Source organism: Chenopodium album, chromosome 21 (genome assembly GCF_948465745.1).
Source record: "Chenopodium album chromosome 21, dcCheAlbu1.1, whole genome shotgun sequence".
NCBI lineage: Eukaryota > Viridiplantae > Streptophyta > Magnoliopsida > Caryophyllales > Amaranthaceae > Chenopodium > Chenopodium album.
The window spans coordinates 4,132,109-4,152,852 of NC_137854.1; the positions used below are offsets into that span (position 1 = coordinate 4,132,109).

At 32.6% G+C, this 20,744-nt stretch overlaps 2 protein-coding genes across 3 annotated transcripts; both read right to left on the reverse strand.

Annotated features, from left to right (window-relative positions):
* Positions 1 to 2,592: 2,592 nt before the first annotated feature.
* LOC145602217 (uncharacterized) lies at positions 2,593 to 13,344 on the reverse strand. Its single transcript, XM_081658388.1, has 9 exons — positions 13,187 to 13,344; positions 12,958 to 13,075; positions 12,797 to 12,852; positions 12,396 to 12,443; positions 12,221 to 12,318; positions 4,134 to 4,206; positions 3,948 to 4,058; positions 3,062 to 3,127; positions 2,593 to 2,970 (listed from the first exon to the last, which is right to left on the reverse strand). The coding sequence occupies exons 1-8, from the start codon at positions 13,235 to 13,237 to the stop codon at positions 3,080 to 3,082; spliced, it is 603 nt and encodes a 200-aa protein (XP_081514514.1). The 5' UTR covers positions 13,238 to 13,344; the 3' UTR covers positions 2,593 to 2,970; positions 3,062 to 3,079.
* A 1,156-nt stretch (positions 13,345 to 14,500) lies between these two features.
* LOC145601211 (aspartyl protease family protein 1-like) lies at positions 14,501 to 19,176 on the reverse strand. Of its 2 annotated transcripts, XM_081657168.1 has the most exons (10): positions 18,659 to 19,176; positions 18,083 to 18,224; positions 16,768 to 17,003; positions 16,180 to 16,404; positions 15,911 to 16,046; positions 15,750 to 15,823; positions 15,568 to 15,667; positions 15,399 to 15,456; positions 14,941 to 15,012; positions 14,501 to 14,869 (listed from the first exon to the last, which is right to left on the reverse strand). In XM_081657168.1, the coding sequence occupies exons 1-10, from the start codon at positions 19,018 to 19,020 to the stop codon at positions 14,652 to 14,654; spliced, it is 1,623 nt and encodes a 540-aa protein (XP_081513294.1). In that variant the 5' UTR covers positions 19,021 to 19,176; the 3' UTR covers positions 14,501 to 14,651. The 2 variants fall into 2 exon arrangements, with proteins under 2 accessions (XP_081513294.1, XP_081513293.1); XM_081657167.1 differs by having other exon boundaries at positions 15,750 to 16,046.
* Between the last annotated feature and the right edge of the window lie 1,568 nt (positions 19,177 to 20,744).

Genomic DNA, 20,744 nt, shown 5'->3' on the forward strand with positions numbered 1-20,744 from the left:
TGATATTATTATAAGTTTGAAATTCATAATCATCTCATTTTATTGTTGAAAAAAAATAGGAAACACTAATCACACATGTATGGGGTAAATGACTAAGGAAATTAGGAACTGAGCTGAATTAAACTGAACTTAACAGAACAGAGCTGAACTGAATTTCAACGTAAGAGAACAGACCCTAAGAATGGATAAGAAACAATGGAGGACAGAATTAGGTGAGATTTCATTATTTCAAAACTGATAATAGTAGGAGTAACCAACTTAAATAGTTGCGGTATAAGCATTTCTTTCAATGTGAGACAAACAAGCAATCGCTTATACGGTTTTGCTTAACAATTTATGTGTATGAGCTAAAATTGACACTCAAATTTAAATCAAAAGAACATAATATATTCACACTTTAAACACGAATGGGGGAAGAGAAGTTGACGTGATTATGCAATTGTTGACAATGGTCTTCGAAGGATGCTGGAATGTTGTTAAAACACGGAACAATTAATCAATTATGAAAGAAACTGAAATTTGAGATATCTTCAAAATTTGAAGCTAAAAAAGAGTAATTACCACTTTACCAGTTCACCACCTAATCCTTGATTAAACTAAAATTTACGAGTTGAATTATGTGTTATCAAACAAATGGACTGGTAGTATGATAGTATCATATTTGAACACGGAAAACCATTTGACAAATCTCTGCCGTGATGCATGGGTTTACATCATTAGGATTCATATTGTTAAGCAATTAGTTTTTGTGTTCTATGTTATTCGGGTCTGTTCTGTTGACTGAACTGAGCTAAACTGAACTAAATATATTATGTGAGAAGGAAATTAAGAACAGAACTGAACTGAAAATAATCTGAAGAGAACAGACCCTACATCGTTATTTTAAGCATTATAATTAATCAATATTGCCTCTGTTATAAATATTTGACACTTCATTTTACTGTATTATGTTTGTTAATGCATAAATTTAACCATAACTATCTTTAATTATCATAATTAGTCAAGGTAATTACTACTATGTAATTATAAAAGTGTTTCAATTTTACAAGCTTGAAGAAATAGAAAAAGCATTTAAAAAAATATTTAAAAAAAAAAAAAAAAATAGAGAAAGCATATGACTATCCGGTTAAGTTTTCAACAGTCTGCTATCTTCAATACACACCAACATCGGTCATTAAAAAAAAGTGTTTGACACTACAATTAGGACCAAGTCTAAGTCAACCAATTAATATTGTACTGAAACTTAATATATCGGTGAGAAAATTTGGAGTCTTTTCCAAATTCAAATTCGCTTGCACCTCTATCAACTTCTTAAGTGCTTCGTATCAATTGAGTCATTTGTGGGGCAAAGTCAACCAGGACTTTTAAGCAAATGTCCTTCAAATATTATTCGTGTAACAAAGAAAAATTGCACATAACGTGCCTTGGATAGTAGGACTTGACTAGTAATCCATATGTGAGGTCTAAGAAAGAATACAATTAGAGTATATTGGCCTCTGAGTCTATTCCTATATAAACTACTCGGGTGAGAAAATTACTAGATCGTCTAGAAACTCTAGATTCAATAAAATATACTTCGTATCACACAATATGGTCAAAACTCTAATTATTAGTAATCTCAGTTAATATATGTTCTTCTCAACTTATTTCATATTACAACGTATATAAAGTTCTAGAAAAATAAGTCACAATATCACATTAATAAAAACATACGGAGTATACCAATTAATTCAACAAAATATGTTTAGATAAGCTTTAAAATACTTGTAATTATAATTTCATACGTAGTACGAAGTATTAGTTATTACAGGTTGGGCAGTTTTAAAATACTTGCAATTATAAGTTCATACGTAGTATTAGTTATTATAGGTTGACAAGCCCAACTGGCATCGTAGCACGAGTGGATGTGTCCAAGAATCTACTATACAAGAAATAATAAAGCAAGTTCAAAAGGGGGAACTAAGTTGGGACAATTGATATTAAGAGAAGGCTCCCTACAAGATACAAGGCTCAAAATCAGGATCTATGAGCATAGCGGTGGAGTGCACACTACTTCTAACATTTTTACGCATAATAACATCACACAATTGATATGGACATGCCTGTCTGGTTGTCTAACATGCTTTACGAGATTAGTAAATTAGTAAATAAAGTATGAATTACGTCTCATAATATGCAATTTAGATTAGATCTCGTAGAAGTTGAAGGGAGAAGGAACTGTGTTAAGTGGCTGTTAGACAGGTTACCTGTACAATTTCTTGTTCAGTGTCTGATTTGGGTAGGTTCGTAGGTAACATTTAGGTAGCAATATGTTCAAATTTTGTTATGCCAGGACAAGATCAGAAAATGCAACCAGCAGGTTGAATTGTTTGGGTTGGTCAACATCCAACAATATTTGTGCATAAACATCATCGGTTACCACGGCGCCAGTAGAGGAGGCTAGTATATGACAACAAAAGACAGAAAATGCAATTACGAATTGAGATTGATTTTCACCAAGTTAGCAAACTAGTGGCTTTGAATGCTCGCTTACAAGCAAACGAAACCTCAAATCAGTAGATTATGCCAGAATAATAGCAGAGAATCCGAATATGAGCTAGTTAAAGCATTTCATAAAAGGGACTCTAAATATTCCTCTTAAACATTCATACACCAAAGTCAAGGAGATTACAATTTAAGAAGAATCCTAATCCAGCATATATGCCAAGTACAAAACAGAATCCTAAAATAAACAAAGGAGATAGGAAACATATGTAAGCCGGAGCATAACGCAAGCCTACCACATAAACCACAGATAAAATCCTACTTATCACTCCAACAGGTGTTCAAGCTATGGCTACAACAAACTATGCATTTACCGTTCCAAAATTGTTGCCTCCTTGGTAACACAAGTATGTTTCCTAGCTCTGAAAGTAACTTCATAGGTATTCACTTCTTAACCATCCTTTGAGCAGTTTACTCACAAGAAAGCTGAGCATATACATTAATAAGTCAGACAATAAGCACATTGCATAACTGCATAAGAAAGAAGATTTATGCTGCTTGTATGTAGGAACCTTACCTATATGAATTAGAAAGACTAATCATCAAACCTAATCTTCTTTGATGCAGGCAGGTTAGCACCCTCCTGTAAAATAGGAAAAGATCAAAAGAATTAGATCTCAATAAGATGGCCAAAAAAGCTGTAACATACATAAACATACACCAATCGAGGGATTGTAGCTTTGTACTCTACAGAACAATGCACCCAAATACGAAACATCACCCAAGAATCTCAACAATAATAGAAATACAGAGGAAAAACAAGAATCAAGAGCCAAAACTAATGCTTCATAGAGAAGCTGTAGTGCACAATAACCAAATAAGTTGACTAACAGCGTACCACTTATAGCTACCTTTCCTCAAATCTGTCAGTAAAATAAAGACATAACAATGACTGCATCACATAGGAAGAGAAATGATCTGGGTACCAACTACCAAATACAGAGCTCTTATACGACTAGGATCAATAAAATAACAAGAACCCCCAGACCTTAACTCAGAAGAACCAAGATTAGCTTTCAGCTCTTTAATGGCCATCCCATTTCCTCCAATACCTTCCTAATCCAAACTAATCTCCACTACCTACATATACTGTCATGATCAATTTACTCACAAAAAATAGTAATTGGAAATGGATTGTCCTCAACAGGATGGCATCCTTGGAATAGTAACAAGCAATGATGAACTGAAGGACAGCTTATTGCCAGTTATTTTAACTGGGGAAAAAGAAAAAAATACCTCAACATCCCCCTCCTTTTCATCCACAAAATATGACAATTGTAGAAAGAAGAAATAAAAATAGTTCCTTTTACAGGATAATGTGACACAAATGCACCAACCAAAGCATATAGATGACATAGCTAACCCCACAATTTAATATGGGAGTAAAAGTTAGGACATCTTACCACTTCGGGACATTCATAGTCAATTCCAGCAGCCGCTATTTTACTTCTTCGTTTTCTGTCCTTCTTCAGAATTGTTTTCAGCAATTTCTTGTGCTCCTCAATTGTCCTATCCTGCACAATCATATGTTAATAAGATATTCACAGACCTTCACTAAACAAACTAAGGCTCTTTCTAGCAGCATATACCTTATTATGCTTTAACCTCTCTATTTCAACAAAGTCAACTGGCGTCTTCTGTCTGCGGTTTACGCCTTTCCATCTACATTTGTAAGATGGACATAAAATATCAGAAACACAGCCATACTTAAGTGAAAAAATCTAACATAAGATTGACATGTGACAGCATTTCATAAATCTGAAATAAAGGAAGGGTAGATGTCAAAGTTCATCCTTAGAAAAAAGCATAAAAGGAAGTTCACCCAACTTGCAGGCAATATAGCATAATTGCATAGGGATATGGAACTAATAATAGTAATAGTAGACAATGAGCATGAAATTTAATAAAAAGCTGCAAGAATTACCATTATACAATATTTGATAGCAGATAGAAAGTCCATGAATACCATATAGTTGCCATTCAAGCAAAAATCAATATTACACCAATACCTCTAGCTATATTTCTGCCCTAGGCAAGGAACAATGATCAAATCTACAGACTACACCAATTTATATTATATAAGGCACAAGGTACTAAAATATATTGCTACCCTCATTCCATCTTACTAGCCCCATTTTCTTTTTTTTGGTGTCCCAATTAATTTTTGCCCCATCTCTTTGTTAGAAATGATCATCTCTAATTTTAGTCTTGAGTTAGGTACCACACTCACCCAACCACACATTTTGCTCTTTCTCTACTTTTTCACTTTGCATAAAACCCTTAGCAAATGCCTATGGGGCAAGTAATTTCAGACAGCGAGAGTATAAGATTGATGCAAATATTTAGAGTAATTAGACATTAAAATTTATTTTAAGTTTACAAAAATATGAGTAATAATAATAGAATTAAAAGAAAACAGTTAAATATTTAGGGCACTAACATCAGCAAGTGATGCATAAGTACAAAATAAGGGCCCAATTGATAGGAGAGAGAGTGAATAATATTAAAGGTTTGAATTTTAGGCTATTGAAAAATATGAGAATAGGAGAATGGAAGATATGTCTTTTGATCCCATTTTTATGTTTAGTACCTTCATTGTAAAAGAACATTCTTCAGGTTGTGTTCTTTGTAGAGGTATTTATCTGCGTTGCACGGACTCGGCCCACCACCCAGCCATACCGGCGTCGACACGACGCGACCCCGGTGCGGACACGGAATACGAGTCGGACTCCTGGGAGAGAAAGTGGACTCGCCTAATTTTGAACAAACATAATTAGGCGGAGTTTTCCCAAGGGTCAGACCTGGATTCCTCCATAAGGGCTGCCATTTTTTTGTGTTTATTTGTATTTTTTTTTGTGTAGGATGAAGAAGAAGATGAAGCGTCTTTTTTGTACAGTAAGAAGATGAAGGACAAAGGAAGAAGATGAAGCATCTTTTTTAGATTAAATTTTAGCTTTTTTTTTTGTGTTTATTTGTTGTGTACAGTAAGTTATCCAAGTCCAAAACAGCTGTAAAGCTTTGGTAAAGTGGAAAACAGTAAATGCCCATTTAATTATTTTCATTTATTTTATAATTTTTTTTTTTTTACCCTAGATGCCTTACTAGTTACTAGGTGTTACAGTAGAATAAAGTAACACATTTTCCTACAATTCTACTACGTGTGAAGAACCCTACAATTCTATCTTTTTTTTTTTAATTTTCTGAGGGAACCCTACAATTCTATGTAATAATATTATAATTTTGACAATTGTATTTAATGAAGTGTAATCTTTAATTCTTTATTAATATTTTCCTTTTTATTCTCAAATATTTTCCTTTTATTTTCAACATGCTAGTCTGTACATACTCCATATCTTTTAAATTGTGTAGTTGAAAAGTCATTTTGTTTATTAGTTTCCTTTTCCTCAAAAAAAAAAAAAGTACTCCTAGGAATTTAGTACTACCTATTTAAGATTAGATATTTATATATTTATCATTTAAAATAATAAAAAAAAAACTTGGATATTTAAATTAGAAATCATCATATTTAATCCTTGGCTACATATTTAAGAGTTAAGATTTTTTTTCTTTTTTGAAACCATTTAAGACTTAGGATTCGAGACAAAGTACCTGTTTTTTTTTTTTTTTTTTTACAGTCGATACAAAGTACCTAAATTTGATATCATATTATTTTATTTTTTTTTAGAAAAAAGATAATATAATAATTAAAATCTTGTACAATGTAATTAAGATTAGATACAACGTATGTATAACTTCCATCCAAAAAAAAAAAAAAAATTCAAATTTAGAAATGATAACATTTTAATTTATTTTTTTTACTAGAGAAATCATAACATTGTATAATTTTTTACCACACAGTTAATATTAGACATAAATAATACAAAATATATACTACATAAATTAGAAATCATAGTGTACTTTTTCTTTAAAAAAAAATAGAAATGATAAGAATTTTTTATACTAGAGAAATCATAACATTACAAAATCTAGTACTACATATAATAGATACAAAGTATGTACGACATAAATTAAAAATCATGGTATAAATGACAATTTTTTTTCAAAAGAAATGTTGCAAAATTTAGGGGGGGGGGGGGGGGGGAACCTTTAAATTTGTAACAATGAGCATCAAAAAATTTAATTATTATATATATATATACATATATATACTACATATACATACATACATATATATATATATATATATATATATATATATATATATATATATATAAAAGATCTTTTGAAATATTGATAGGTCAACCATTAATTTAAATCCGATAAAATTATAAATAAATTAAAAATGATTAAGAGTAATTTGTATACATATTAAATTTCTTTTCCTAAAAAAAATACATATTATATTTGTTAGAAAAATATATATATTCTTTGCAAAAAAAAGTTATATATACATTAAAATGATTAAGAGAAACAACATTATATTATATTATATTTTCTTCTTTGAAAAAAATGTTAATTCTTTGCGACCTTCAATAATTATTTTTAACTATTATAAAATTCTAAAGGATTGTTAAAAATAAAACCAAAAACAAAAAAAAAAAAACAAAATCCTTCATTTTCACTCAAATGTACTTTTAATGTTATATTGTTATATATGTAGGCTCAAATCAATTTTTAATAAATCCTTCTTATTTTTACTCATTCAAGTGTACGTTCGTTGTAAATTTTTTTTTTAAAAAAACTAATTTTTAATTAATATAACACTCGAATTATTAAGATTAATTGTATAATATTCACTCCAACATAGATTATGATAACTTTTGTAAACCTAAATAATCCTAATCACCCTAAATCCTAAACCCTAATCCTAATCCCTAACCCTAAACCCTAAACCGTTACATAGGCTATGATCATTATAATTCATCATAAACTAAGCTAAGCTAACTAATATCATTAGATCATAACTATTAAACTTAACGTTACGTAGGTTATGATCATTTTGTAAAGATCATTGATCCTCGATCTATAATAATGCAATATAAGACTACTAATATCATTTTATCATAAACTTATTTAAAGTTACTTATTCAAACTATGATCATGCCATATAACATATAAGGTTAACTAGTATCATTAGATCATAAGTTTTATTAAACTTAACGTTACGTGGGTTATGATCATTTTGTAAAGATCATTGATCCTCGATCTATAATAATGCAATATAAGACTACTAATATCATTTTATCATAAACTTATTTAAAGTTACTTATTCAAACTATGATCATGCCATATAACATATAAGGTTAACTAGTATCATTAGATCATAAGTTTTATTAAACTTAACGTTACGTAGGGTATGATCATTTTGTAAAGATCATTGATCCTCGATCTATAATTATGCAATATAAGACTACTAATATCATTTTATCATAAACTTAATCAAATTTAAAATTACTTATTCAACTATGATCATGCCATATAACATATAAGGTTGACTAATATCATTAGATCATAAGTTTTATTAAACTTTCCGTTACGTAGGGTATGATCATTTTGTAAATATCATTGATCCTCGATCTATGATTATGCAATATAAGACTACTAATATCAATTTATCAAATTTGATATTACATTTTTAAAATTTATCAATTTATCATAAACTTAATCAAATTTAAAATTACATAATTTTTTTTTGAAACAATTTTAAATTACTTATTCAATCTATGATCATGCCATATACATATCATTTTATCATAACTTAATCAAATTTTTAAAAAGTTGTACTACATACTAGATAGGAGTACTATACAATTATACATAAAAAGATATGTCCTACACGTATATCAAGTAGGAGAAGTTTATCCTCCCAAAGCACTATCATTATCATCCATCTACTACTCCCATTAAAATTATTCATTCCCTAAACAATCACATTCAAGCTTCCTCTGCTCCCAAAATATGGCGATTACAATTCTCTTAGCTTTAGTCTCCCCAGCTATCAAGTACTCATACTATTTAAACGATATCCATGGATCTCCAAATTCTCACACCTCGACTGAAATTTTCTCCAATTGTATCATCATCCCTCAGTATCAATGTCCTCACCAAACTCCTCCACGCCTAAACCCCAAAGAAATTCAGCACCAAAAAGGCCTAGTCCTAACCAATTTTCATCATTCGATGACAAACCATTATGGAATCATGTAACTATTGTCGGAAACGCAACTAGTGGTGGTAATAGGAAATGGACCTGCAACTATTGCCTCAAATTAGTGACTGGTTCATACTCAAAAGTGAAAGCCCATCTCTTATGTTTGTCGGGTCAAGGTGTCGAAGGATGTAAGGGTATGTCCGATCAAGTTAAGGCACAATTGCAGCAAGAGCATGAAAAGACAGAGAATTTGAAGAATAGAGAAGCGTATGAATCAAAGAGGAAATTGGATTATGTGACCTTCCCTCCGGGTACTGATTTAATCCAGCCAAAAAAGAAAAAAGGAACTGTGGAATTCTGTTTTAACGCTGCTGACAGAGATGAGTTAGATAAGGAATGTTCTCGGATGATTTATGCTTCCGCACTTCCATTTTCACTAGTCAGGAATCCTTACTTTCGCCAGTTTTGTCTTAAATTGGCGAACAGTAAGTGTGCTGGTTGGCTACCTCCACCGTACAATAGGCTGAGGCTCTCTTTACTTGAGCAAGAGGTAACACATGTTGATACTCTTAATCAGCCTTTCAGAGATTCTTGGAAGAAGAAGGGAGTATCATTATGCTCGGATGGGTGGACTGATCGGCAAAAGAGGCCTCTCATCAATGTCATGGCAGTGTCGGGTGGAGGATCAATGTTTCTCAAAGCTTTTGACACAAGTGGTAACATAAAAGATGCAGATTATGTTGCTAGTCTTTTTCAGAAGGTTATTGACAAGGAAGGTGCTCATAATGTGGTGCAGATTATCACTGATAATGCTGGGAACTTCAAAGCAGCAGGTGAAAAAATTGAAGCAAAATATCCTCACATTTTTTGGACGCCTTGTGTTGTGCATAGTATGAACTTAGCACTCAAAAGCATATGCGAGCCCACTGCCAATTCAAGTCAGTATGATAACTGTAAGTGGATCTCTTCCTTACTGTCAGATTGTGATGCCATTGTTATATTTGTTTTGAATCATCAGAAGGCCCTTACTATTTTTCAAAAATATTCAAAGCTTGCACTTCTTAAAGTAGCAGAAACACATTTTGCCTCACATGTTATCATGGCAGAACGTTAGTTTGAAACAAAAAATGCTCTTGAAAAAATGGTTTTAGATGTTGAATGGAAAACATTTAGGAAGACACAATTAGAAAGCAAGGCTGATAAGGTTAAGGAATGTGTGATTTCGGATAGATGGTGGGACAAAGTTGAATATTTTCTGAGTTTTACAGCCCCCATTAATAATATGTTGAGGAAAGCTGATCTTGATACTCCATGTTTGCATCTAATATATGACATGTGGGATACCATGATTGAAGAGGTTAGAGAGAAAATTTATGAGCAAGAAGGCTTAGATAGAATTACTGGAAAATCCTCTTTTTTTGATGTTATTCAAGGTGTTTTGGTATCAAGATGGAATAAAAGTAATACTCCCCTTCACTGTATGGCTCATTCATTAGTTCCGAAATATTATAGTGAGTCTTGGTTACAAGGAGGTAGTGCATTGGTTCCAAGGGTTGCACCTAATGTTGATCGAGAAGTATCTCAAAACAGAGATTTGTGTTTCAAAAAGATGTTCAAAAATTCTGATGATCTTAGAAAAGTTTATGCTGAATTTGGACAATTCTCTGGGACATTGGGCTTTTTCAGTGAACATCATGTAATGGAAGCTAGGGCTCATGAAGATCCTTTGAGTTGGTGGGCTAGTTATGGTTCATCAACACCAACTTTGCAAGCATTGGCTTTCAGATTACTATCACAACCTGCATCTTCCTCTTGCTGTGAAAGAAACTGGAGTTCTTTCTCTAATATTCATTCCATCGCGAGGAATAGGCTAACTTCAAAAAGAGTGGAAGCTCTTGTCTATGTCCATACCAATTTAAGAATGATGTCTAGGAAGAAAGAAGAGTACAAAAGAGGTCCATCTACTTATTGGGATGTCGGTGAGTATTTCAGATTATATTTTAAATTACTCATAGTTTCAACAAATATTAATATATTTAATTTAGTTTTGGAATATTGATTTTTTTTTCATTATTTTTTAGGTGGAGATTCACTATTTATTGATGATGAGTATGTTGAAGGTTTTGAGAATTTATTTCTTGAAGATACTGAAGATGGATTTTTTAATGATGAAGAGCAAGAGAACTAGAATCTAAGATGATGGACTTTTTGAAGATGATGAACTTTTTGAAGATGATGAATAAGTGGAGTTTTTGACGTTCTAGAGCTTTAGGCTATGATTCTGTTTTTTTTTTCTTTTTTTTTCTGTTTGGTTAAGTTCAAGTTTCATTAGACTATGATGTTTTATTTCTGTTTTTTTCCCTTCTTGTTTGCTCTAAAAAAGTGGAACTACAACTTTATGTATTAAGATTTTCAATCAGTAATATAGTTAAAATTTCCATTATTCTGATTTTTAATATCAAAAATGTATGTTAATGCCTTGGTTAAAAAAATATTATTTCATCAAAAAAAAAAAAATATATATATATATATATATATATATATATATATATGGATTATTAAACACCGTGTCCCCGAGTCCATATCCTAAATTTAGACTCTTTTAAAACGTGTCCCCGGATCCTTGATTTTAGAAATTTTCGAGTCTGACACTTGGACCCGTACCCGAGTCCGACACCCGTACCCGAGTCTGTGCATCCTAGGTATTTATCTATGCTTGTGTTCTTTGCAGAGGAGCCAAATAGGACATTTAGATCAAAATCAATCCAGGCAGATTCAGATCAAATAATATTCGAGAGATGAATCAATTTTTCGGTTAAGTTTATAGTCATAACCAAGTAAATTCATATTTGAATCCACTTCTACATCCAATTATTTAAGAGCACCACCATCTATGCCCTTACACTCTCACATGAGAGCACAACACCAACAGTCTAACACTACCTCCCATCTCCACCAACTAACTTCTACCAACAACTCTAATCAAAACTGCTAATCATGACCAACACTACTTCCACCGCGGATAAAAGACAATAGCAAGAACACCCAAAGTACACCCCCACTTCTACGTACATCTCAACCTGTCCCAGCCATCGCCACTTCTAAAAGGCCAACTATGACCATCCTTTACATTTCCCATCTGTCTTCCAAGCCTCCACAGACCCCCTACAACCATGGTTCCACCAAATACCATATTTATAAAGCTAATCCTTGTTACTTTTGAGAAAATTATTTCACATTTTCCGACTACAACAATAATCTGACTAGTGACTACCTTTCTTCTAAACAAGGTAACAAGTAGAATAATCATACAAAGAGACACAAAAGTACAAACCACAGCAGTTGATTTCACATATAGACCAATTTTTTTTTAATAAAAACTCATAATACTTTATAATAGAATAAGAAACATCATGGTTTTATCAAATTCCTAACTTCACACAATTGCAGATTGCCTCAAATCATCGAGAATACTCCACAAAACCAAAAGGTTTAAGTCATTTCACACAAGACCAACATAACATTCATTCCAAATATAATACAGCTCGAACAAGAAAGGCTTACAGTTTAGGATGTACTTGCTCTGGAGCAATCAGTTTTACTTGCAACATGTGCTCAAACAGTAGGTAATTATGCATACATTCTGAAACAATTTTGGCAACCTGTAACAACGATCACCAAGATTAGAAAAACAGTAGTAAACTCCAAACATTAATCCAAGCCAGTAAAATATAACAACCTCTGGGTACTCGAACTCGATGAAACCGTGATGCTTAGATTTTCCGGTCTGTAAAACATTCAAATACAATAAGTAAACATTAAAAAAACAGGACGAGCATTATCAAGAACAGAATCCCCTCATACAAATCACTTAACAAGCCTTTTGAGCTAGTCTCTTCCATAATTAGACTCCAAAGGCGGTCAATTTCGGCTATTAAAATTCACAATGTATGCTTTAATTTTACTTCTTATCATCATTAAAGATTTAAAGCTCATAAAATGAAGATAATTAGAAACAAGTAGCACACAAGTGATCACAAGCAAGATAACCCTCAGCAAGAACATCAAAACCGCCTTTTTTTTTCACAAATCATAAACAATTAAATTTCAAAATGTAACTAAGAAAACAAAAAATCAAACCTTCCTGCTTCGAGAAATCTTCAATCTCTTAATAGACCCAAATTGTTGGAAAAACCCTATAAAAAATACGAAAAACCAGCAAAATTCATCAAAATCAATCACACAGCAACCAACAAATACCCTAAAAATTAATTAAAAAAATTTATTAAAAAATGGCAAACCTTCCATTTGATCCTCGTAAAATCCATGAGGAATTCTGCCAACATAAAGAACAGTAGCTTTGTTATCTAAAGCTTCTCCACCTTTGGGTAGCTTACGGGCCGGACCACCTTCTAGCGGCTAAAAAATCGAAAATTATTATGAACAAACATTATATTAAAATTTTAAGATATAGTTTTTAAAGATACAGGCGATGAATTGTAGAAAAATAAGATGAAGAAATATACATACCAAGAAATCTGAATTTGAAGCAGTAGGGTTTTGCTTTGCCTTGTTCGTCATTTGCTGCGATTTGTATGAATAGAGAAGGTTGAACGACGACGATAATTGATGGTCCGGACGAGAGAAAGAGGGGTTCTATATGACTATATTGTTGTGACTGCTATTTTGTATCCTGGGTTTTTGGCAAGGATGTGCGATTCTAGGGTTTTGGGTTTTTTTTTTTTCTAATTTATTACTCCATATTATTGTTCCGGCAAAATATCTCCTAATGAGTATTTACCACTAATCAGGGTTAGTTCACATTTACTGAAGCGAGTTGAACTGGACTGAATTAAACTGATTGGAGTTGAGCTGAAGCGAACAGACCCTCACACGTACAAACTATGTTTGTATTCCTCTATCACCAAAAACTAATAATAATGTACGGAATATTAGAATCCTAGCAATTTTATTAGAATCCTAGCATTACCAATAACAATATTGAATATTCCATATAATAATTTCTTTATTAACAAAAATAAAAAAAACATATAATAATAGTTAAAAAAATAGCCAAATTTGATGAAGCCAAAAAAATAATGTATAATTTGGACGATATTTAAGAGTAGATATTTTTTAAGTGTGACATCGGATTATGTACATATTCAACATTTTTTTAATGTGAATTCGATTGTATCTCGAACCATGTTTTACTACATGAAATTTTGTCACTTTGGTACTCTCGTGCCAATATAAAGGTTGATTGTTCGATAATGTTTTCAAAATCACTTTTTTTCATTTATTTTCATTTTTGGGTTGAGATTAATGTGGATTTCATGGCGGTTCAATGAGTTTTTGGGTGGTTGGGTGCCATGGGTGGGGCTACGTTATCGAACAATATAGTTGATATTGGTTAGGTTGGGTGGTGTGGTAAGGTGGTGTTAAGAACTCAAGATAGCCATCAGCCATGTAGTAGAAGAGGAAAAGTGTAGGAGAAACTAAAAAAATTAAACATGTTGATTCTATAACACTTTTTTAACCACCCCAAAAGTAGCAACCTGTTAATCTTTATACATGAGGATCAACCACCATCAAACAAAAAATCTCACTCTCCCACAGTCCAAGTGCCTTTATATTACTCTCGTACTAATAAAAGCGTTATTCGAAATTTCAAAGCATAAAGGCAAGGGGAGATTCAATTCCGGTGAAAACTCTAATCAATTGAGCTACCTCAAGAAAATTAAATTTTGGCAAGCTGGCACTCTGGCAGATACTAAAACAAATTTTTAACAAATTTTATAAATTGTTTATACTCTATAACTACAATTCTATAGAACAATAATATACTACTAATATAATGGCCTAGCCTGTTTCTCTTGATAATACAGTGCTAAAAAATTACACTTTACAAATCTCATCTTCTAACAGTAGAGACCTTAAAGAATAACAAGAGAACAGAGCATAGAAAAAAAAATCATGTGGTACTTCTCAAATGCTAGTGAAACAAGAAAGTCATGAAATATAGGGTAATCAAAGAAGTAAATACTTCACAAAAATGCCAGAGGCGAGTGGGAGATGTTGCTGAACTATGAAATGTGCTCCCTGTAGCACCTTGAGTTATATTATCCGGTTGTGCAGCAACTGCAGGAGGGACGCGGGCGTCACTAGTCTCTTTACCTCCTACGGAGGGTTTAAAGTCTTCAATGTCATAACCTGCACAAAGACGCCAATGGTTCAGTATATTGACCAGCTAGTGTATACCATAAATTTAAATTTAGACTTACAATCAGATTTCTCCCAGCCCAAGCTTAATTTTTCTCTGTCAAATACTATGCGATAGCCAGTCATGAAGTTTTCTGCACAAATACCAATAGGATAAGAATAAAAGAACTTACGCATCAAAATTGCAGTTATAGGATGTGAACGTAATCTGTTCTAATAGCCAGCACTGATATCTTACTAAAATAATTAAGCAAATCCCAGACCAAGAGTATCGGGATCAAAACTTCTCCTTATCAATTCACTCAAGTATTGACTTTAAACATGGGCCACTTCAAGGCTAACTAAAAAAGCAAACAAGAAACCTAGGCTTCTCTTAGTGTACGACCCAGAAAGATTATGTTCTCATTTCTGCACAATCTAGACACTTCCATGCACTTGCTGACTTGTCGGAGTTGGCAAATGCATTTAAACAAAAATGCAATCAAGACCATTATCTGGCATCTGCTAATAAATGACTTACGTCCAATAATACTGAGCTCTTTACTTTTGACAACAGCAAGACAATATACAAGTTCAATCTGCATTCAAAAGCATGAAAAATGCACTTAGTAGCAGCAGATTAGACAAGGGTTGAGTTTATACTCCATATAATCTAAAGCATGGCTTATAAGTGGATGTTAGCTACCTACCTGGGTTGAAATGACAATGATAGGATCATAAATCCTATACTGGCCACCCCCTTCCATAGAAAAACTCACAGTGGGTACCAAGCTTGTATTTGCATCTGGTCTGCCGATTGTGTAGGAAATAGAGTATCAGAACCTGAGATATGTTGGAAGTTAAAAATAACCTGAAGACCCTAGAATCTAACCTCATATCATAGCAATACTCAAACGGGAGTCTTGAATCAGCAGGACGCCTCTTATCTTTAACTTGTAAATCAAACTGGTCCATCAGGGGAGGAAAGAAAACAACATAATTAGATAGATAACATGGCAGTGTGAGGTATATATGAATCACATTAATCCTTACATTTCTAGCAAGGTTTGTATAAAAGGGATCGACGAGATATGTAAAAGATGTCCCAGAATCAAAAAGAGCAGTGAATTCCACGTCATTGAGGGCTGTTCCAACTTGAATTTGAGTTAGAGTTATGTTGTAGCTAGGGCTGCCCAAAAGCAGAAGAAAAAATTCGGATGACATACATGTAAAAAGTCTTCAATCAATGACAAGGAATCATTCACAGTTAAAAATTGACGGACAAAAAAATAGCTTCAAGTATATGAGAAATTACCACTTACTGTAAGGGATTTATATTGAATGGAGTTTCCTTCTGATCAGGGCTACCTTTGTCACCAAAGCTTATTCTTCCAACTCCATCGCGACCAAAACACATGGAGAAAGAATTTGCTATATAGCCTTTCCTGGACAGTATGCTGGGCACTGATATGTTCTCCATACCCAGTCCAAATAAACCATTGGGAGCTGCTACATCAAGAAACGAACCAGTCTGAACTTGTCCACAGCTGCAAAAATCCTATAATTAGTTTTTAAGCATCCAGAACGATAGATTATCAGGCATTGTCATAGCATTGAAGAGTTCCATCAAGTACTCATTAAGGTCTGCACAAGGCCACAAGCTCATTTTTTGAAGCTTATTAAATTAAACACGAGAGTTTTCAATTGGCAACATAATTAAAATTTTGTTAGTATGCCAATTCATTTCCATTTTAAAATTAGACAACATACAAAATGCAGGCAACAATCTGGAATTGTCACTACAATTGCCAAACGAGCATGTAAAGAAGAAATTTTTAATTAAGCCAGCAATGTAATTAGTCTATACACGCACTGATACAAGAGTACATATTCAATTAATTGGAACTCACCCAAATGTAATGTAAGCCTCAACCGATTCCGGATGGTGATCTTCTGTTGTCAAGTGCATAACATCCTCCACTAATATTCCAGAGGTCGATGTCTCAGCAGAGACATAAGATATTACGTAAGGGCAATGACTGAACAATCCCAAGCATTTGTTATGGTGTAGACACAAGGTATCATTGCATGAGACTTTCGTGCTAGTGGATGATGCTTTTGGGTTGTATATGCTTAGCTCAAAATCCTGTGTTCCCACAAATAAAGAAAAATAAGGATTTATCACATATTCAGAAATTACAGAAAGGAAAACCAACATAGAACTTGCAAATACTGTTGAAACTAGTCACTTCATTATAATTGATGAACAGCTATTTTTAAGCTTCAAGTGCAAGCTGCTTTACACCAAAACTTATGCAGATAATGAGATAAGCATAAGCATTATCATGGCCTAAAAGAGCATTAAATGATGTGACAGAAGGGTTACTTTCTATTAATTGATTCAGAAATAACTAGGAAGAAAACCTAATGAAATGTTTGGAAGTATCGATTATAAATCACATATTCTTAAACTTTATATATGGCAATAACTTCCTTGTAAAACCGCATAGAATTTGAAAAGAAGTACTCCACTACTCCATATATTAATAAACATATCACAACTTTCAGAATAGGATGACAAATCACAACAACTGAGGCTTAAAGGTTATAATGTTATTTCAAGTTCATAAGTGTACCACATGTTAAACTGTTTAAATTAGTTGTTGCATTTAAGAAATTTCCTACAAAACCAAATATATGCATCATGATTCTATGAAAAATCTTCTGGTTCTACTACTCAAACCTACCATTTTGAAGTGATGTAAAGAGCACTGGTATTTAAGATTTACAGTAAAACAAACAGGAATATATGTCTCCATTCACGATTCAAGTTATTTTTTCAGATTTTTTATTATTTATTCAAGTTATCAAAAACAATTCATTAACTACCATGTGGTTATAAACCAATCTAGTAAAAGTACCCATTGTGAATAAGCAAAAACTTGCTCTTTTTAGCCACAACAAGAATTCTGCTTCATTGGTCTTAAGGCCGCTCAAGATTTTACCAAAATTGCAAGCAAGTCCTTAAATGCATCAATTAAAAGTTTTTCTTCCACTAACACAACTCGATTCACTTTGCCTTTCCACCAACCCCTTTCTAACATCAAAAGCCAAATATACAAAATTGAACCTTCATTTATAAACCAACATCCAAGGGAACATCATTTAACACCCCAACGAGAACTAATTGGAGATACTAAGAGTAGTGAAGTAACATAAGCTTACAGGGTCATAAGCATAACTTGCACCCTCAAGTGGAGCACATCTTGAACAATCACAAGGCACCCAAAACAGATCACTCCCTGTATCCAACGCCACCAGAAACTTCACTCCCGGTGTCCCCAACGTCACCGTTGTATAGTGCAAACTGCCAAACATTACCAACTAATCACCATCACAAGCATAACTCATTTCATTTAAGAGTAAAAATTTTACTTGATAAAACAATCAAACAAGCAGAACTTATCATATATTACAAATGAATCATTAAATTTCACTAATTAGCAAAGTTTGTTTAATCATCAAACCTTATTCTGCTTCTAAATTAACGGCAAATTTGTTAGCAAGTACATAACCAACAACTAACTGAAATATGCCAAAATAATCATTATCAAAACCCTAATATACACCAAAACATCTCAGCAATCGATCAATCAGCACCTAAGTAGACAAAGAACTCTCCCAAACTCACTATCAATCATCATAAACCCTAAAATTAATTCTATTTTCGGAAATACTAAAAACAGTAACAATTTCAGCAGTAAATAACACCAAATTAAGCAAAATTAAGAAGAAACTTACAATCCCAAAGAACTAATTCGAAAAGTAGAATTTCCATCAGAAAAAGTAACAGGTTCATCAAGTTCAGACATCTTGCGACCCCGAAGAAAGCGATCACGCTGCGCTAAATCAGAATAATACTCAAATGAGCCTTTCTTAGGCCAATGATGATGAAGATGATGATAATAATGAGGATTATGATGATAATGAGGATGATTATAGTTCTCCTTCGACCAAATCTTTACTTGTTCTGAGTATCTATGATGCATTTCAAAGGTGAAAACTCGAGCATTGCAAAACTGGAAAAAAATTGCAGAAAAATTGAGAAAGATTAAGGAAATTGAAGAGAGAGAAAGCATCGTAGTTGATTGATTGAGAATCATGAACAAAACCCTAGAAATTGAGATTAAAATTGAAGCAAAAACAGTAGCATTTGAAGAAGATGAATGAATGAGTGAGTGAGTAGGTTGGATTGAAAGGGAAGAAGAGAGAGAAATGAGATAATTGTTTGTTAGTTACAGTGGGACTGAAAAAGACGGTGTCAATTGGGGTCCACTTTTCTGTTTGTTTTTTTTTTTTTAAAGCGCGGTGAGTTTAAATTTAAAGGGTTTTTTTGGCAATAGATGTACGTAATAATGTACTTCCTCCGTCCCTAAATTACATTCTTCTTTGGAAATTTACATGGAAATTAAGGAGAGAATAATAAGACAAATAACAATAATGAGATAATGCAATGGGAAGTACAAAAATAGAATACTTATTACTCATGACATGTCATCAATCCTTTGCAAAAAAAAAGGACCAATCACATGCTCCTAATTGAAAATTTTTAACCAATCATATTCATTGTAATTTGGCACAAGGATTATGAGTGAGATTAGGTAAGGATGAGTGAGAAAGCATTAAATATAAAACAAAAAAAGAGAGTTGATTTACTAAAAAAACTTACCAAAGATAGAAAGGAGGAATGTAATTTTGGAATAACAAAAATAGAAAGGAGGAATGTAATTTAGGGACGGAGGGAGTAGTATATTGCCTTTTTTGTTTTGGTGTTTACTAGGATGGATAATTTTTTAAATGCCAAGATTAAGGGTCTAATTGATTTACTGAAATTGAGCTAAATTGAACTAAACGAAACATAACTGAACTAAACTGTACAAAAATGAAAATTTTATGAGAAGAGAAAATTAGGAGTTGAAAATAAACTGAAGAGAATATGTCCTAATTATTTAATTAATTAAATAAGCCAAAGTTATCCGACATGGGAAACAAAAATTCTCTAGATTTTATAAGGGAAGATCATCTAGGAACATAGAGAGTAAGTAGCTGTATTTTGTACAACTTGATGACAAATACTATACTCCGCATATGATCATGATATTTTTCAGGATTGTTTTAGCCCTTTTTTAAGTTAATCACAACTTTAAGATTTAAGGGGCTAAGCCGTTCAATCTCTCGTATTGTTTTTCTTCTTTGGGGTATTTGAAAATCTCGTGAGCAAATTATCCCTGATTAACCATGAAACTTCATATTTTTTTAAGGCAAATAAAACGCACCTCAAATGTGTAATACTAGTTTACTACTCTATACTATGTTATTGGTATACACATTACTTCACGACCTATACTAAGAATACAAAAAAACATAGGAATAAGGAGATATAATCCAAGGATAGGAGCAAAAAGAGAAAAAAGGCAAAAATTTGTCTTTCTATCAAGTATCAATCAAACCTATCAAAATCTCAAAATTTCATCCAAAGAAGGAATTGGCTACAACTAACTCATTCATTGATTGACAAATTACTCATCAAAAGCTGGACAAATAATGGAGGTATACACCTAGAAAGGCTGGACCAATTGCCTAATGGGTCCCAGACAATATAATGCAGACCCAGTAGCCCAAACAATCGCAACCAAAATCTAGGCCCAATATTTCACTTTAAAGCTACTATGGAGTCCAATTTGAAAACCCAGCCCAAATTTTGCCTTCTATTTTTAAAATACTAAATTCAATTATTTAATTGTTTCTGTTTGATATAATGATTAACCTCCCTTAAAAAAATATATATAATGATTAACCAAGGAATTATTGATAATCAACCTCTTAG

Excerpts from the sequence above, each read along its gene's own strand:
- LOC145601211 (XM_081657167.1), bottom strand. The coding sequence starts at position 19,020 with ATGATTCTCAATCAATCAACTACGATGCTTTCTCTCTCTTCAATTTCC. Across the intron at positions 16,047-16,179 it reads TTCAATATAAATCCCTTACA|CCCTAGCTACAACATAACTC; the intron begins GTAAGTGGTAAT and ends GCTTTTGGGCAG. Across the intron at positions 15,457-15,567 it reads TCATTGTCATTTCAACCCAG|ATTGAACTTGTATATTGTCT; the intron begins GTAGGTAGCTAA and ends TTTTGAATGCAG.
- LOC145602217 (XM_081658388.1), bottom strand. The coding sequence starts at position 13,237 with ATGACGAACAAGGCAAAGCAAAACCCTACTGCTTCAAATTCAGATTTC. Across the intron at positions 12,853-12,957 it reads TTACGAGGATCAAATGGAAG|GGTTTTTCCAACAATTTGGG; the intron begins GTTTGCCATTTT and ends TATTTTTTATAG. Across the intron at positions 4,207-12,220 it reads GAGCAAGTACATCCTAAACT|ATGGAAAGGCGTAAACCGCA; the intron begins GTAAGCCTTTCT and ends TTACAAATGTAG.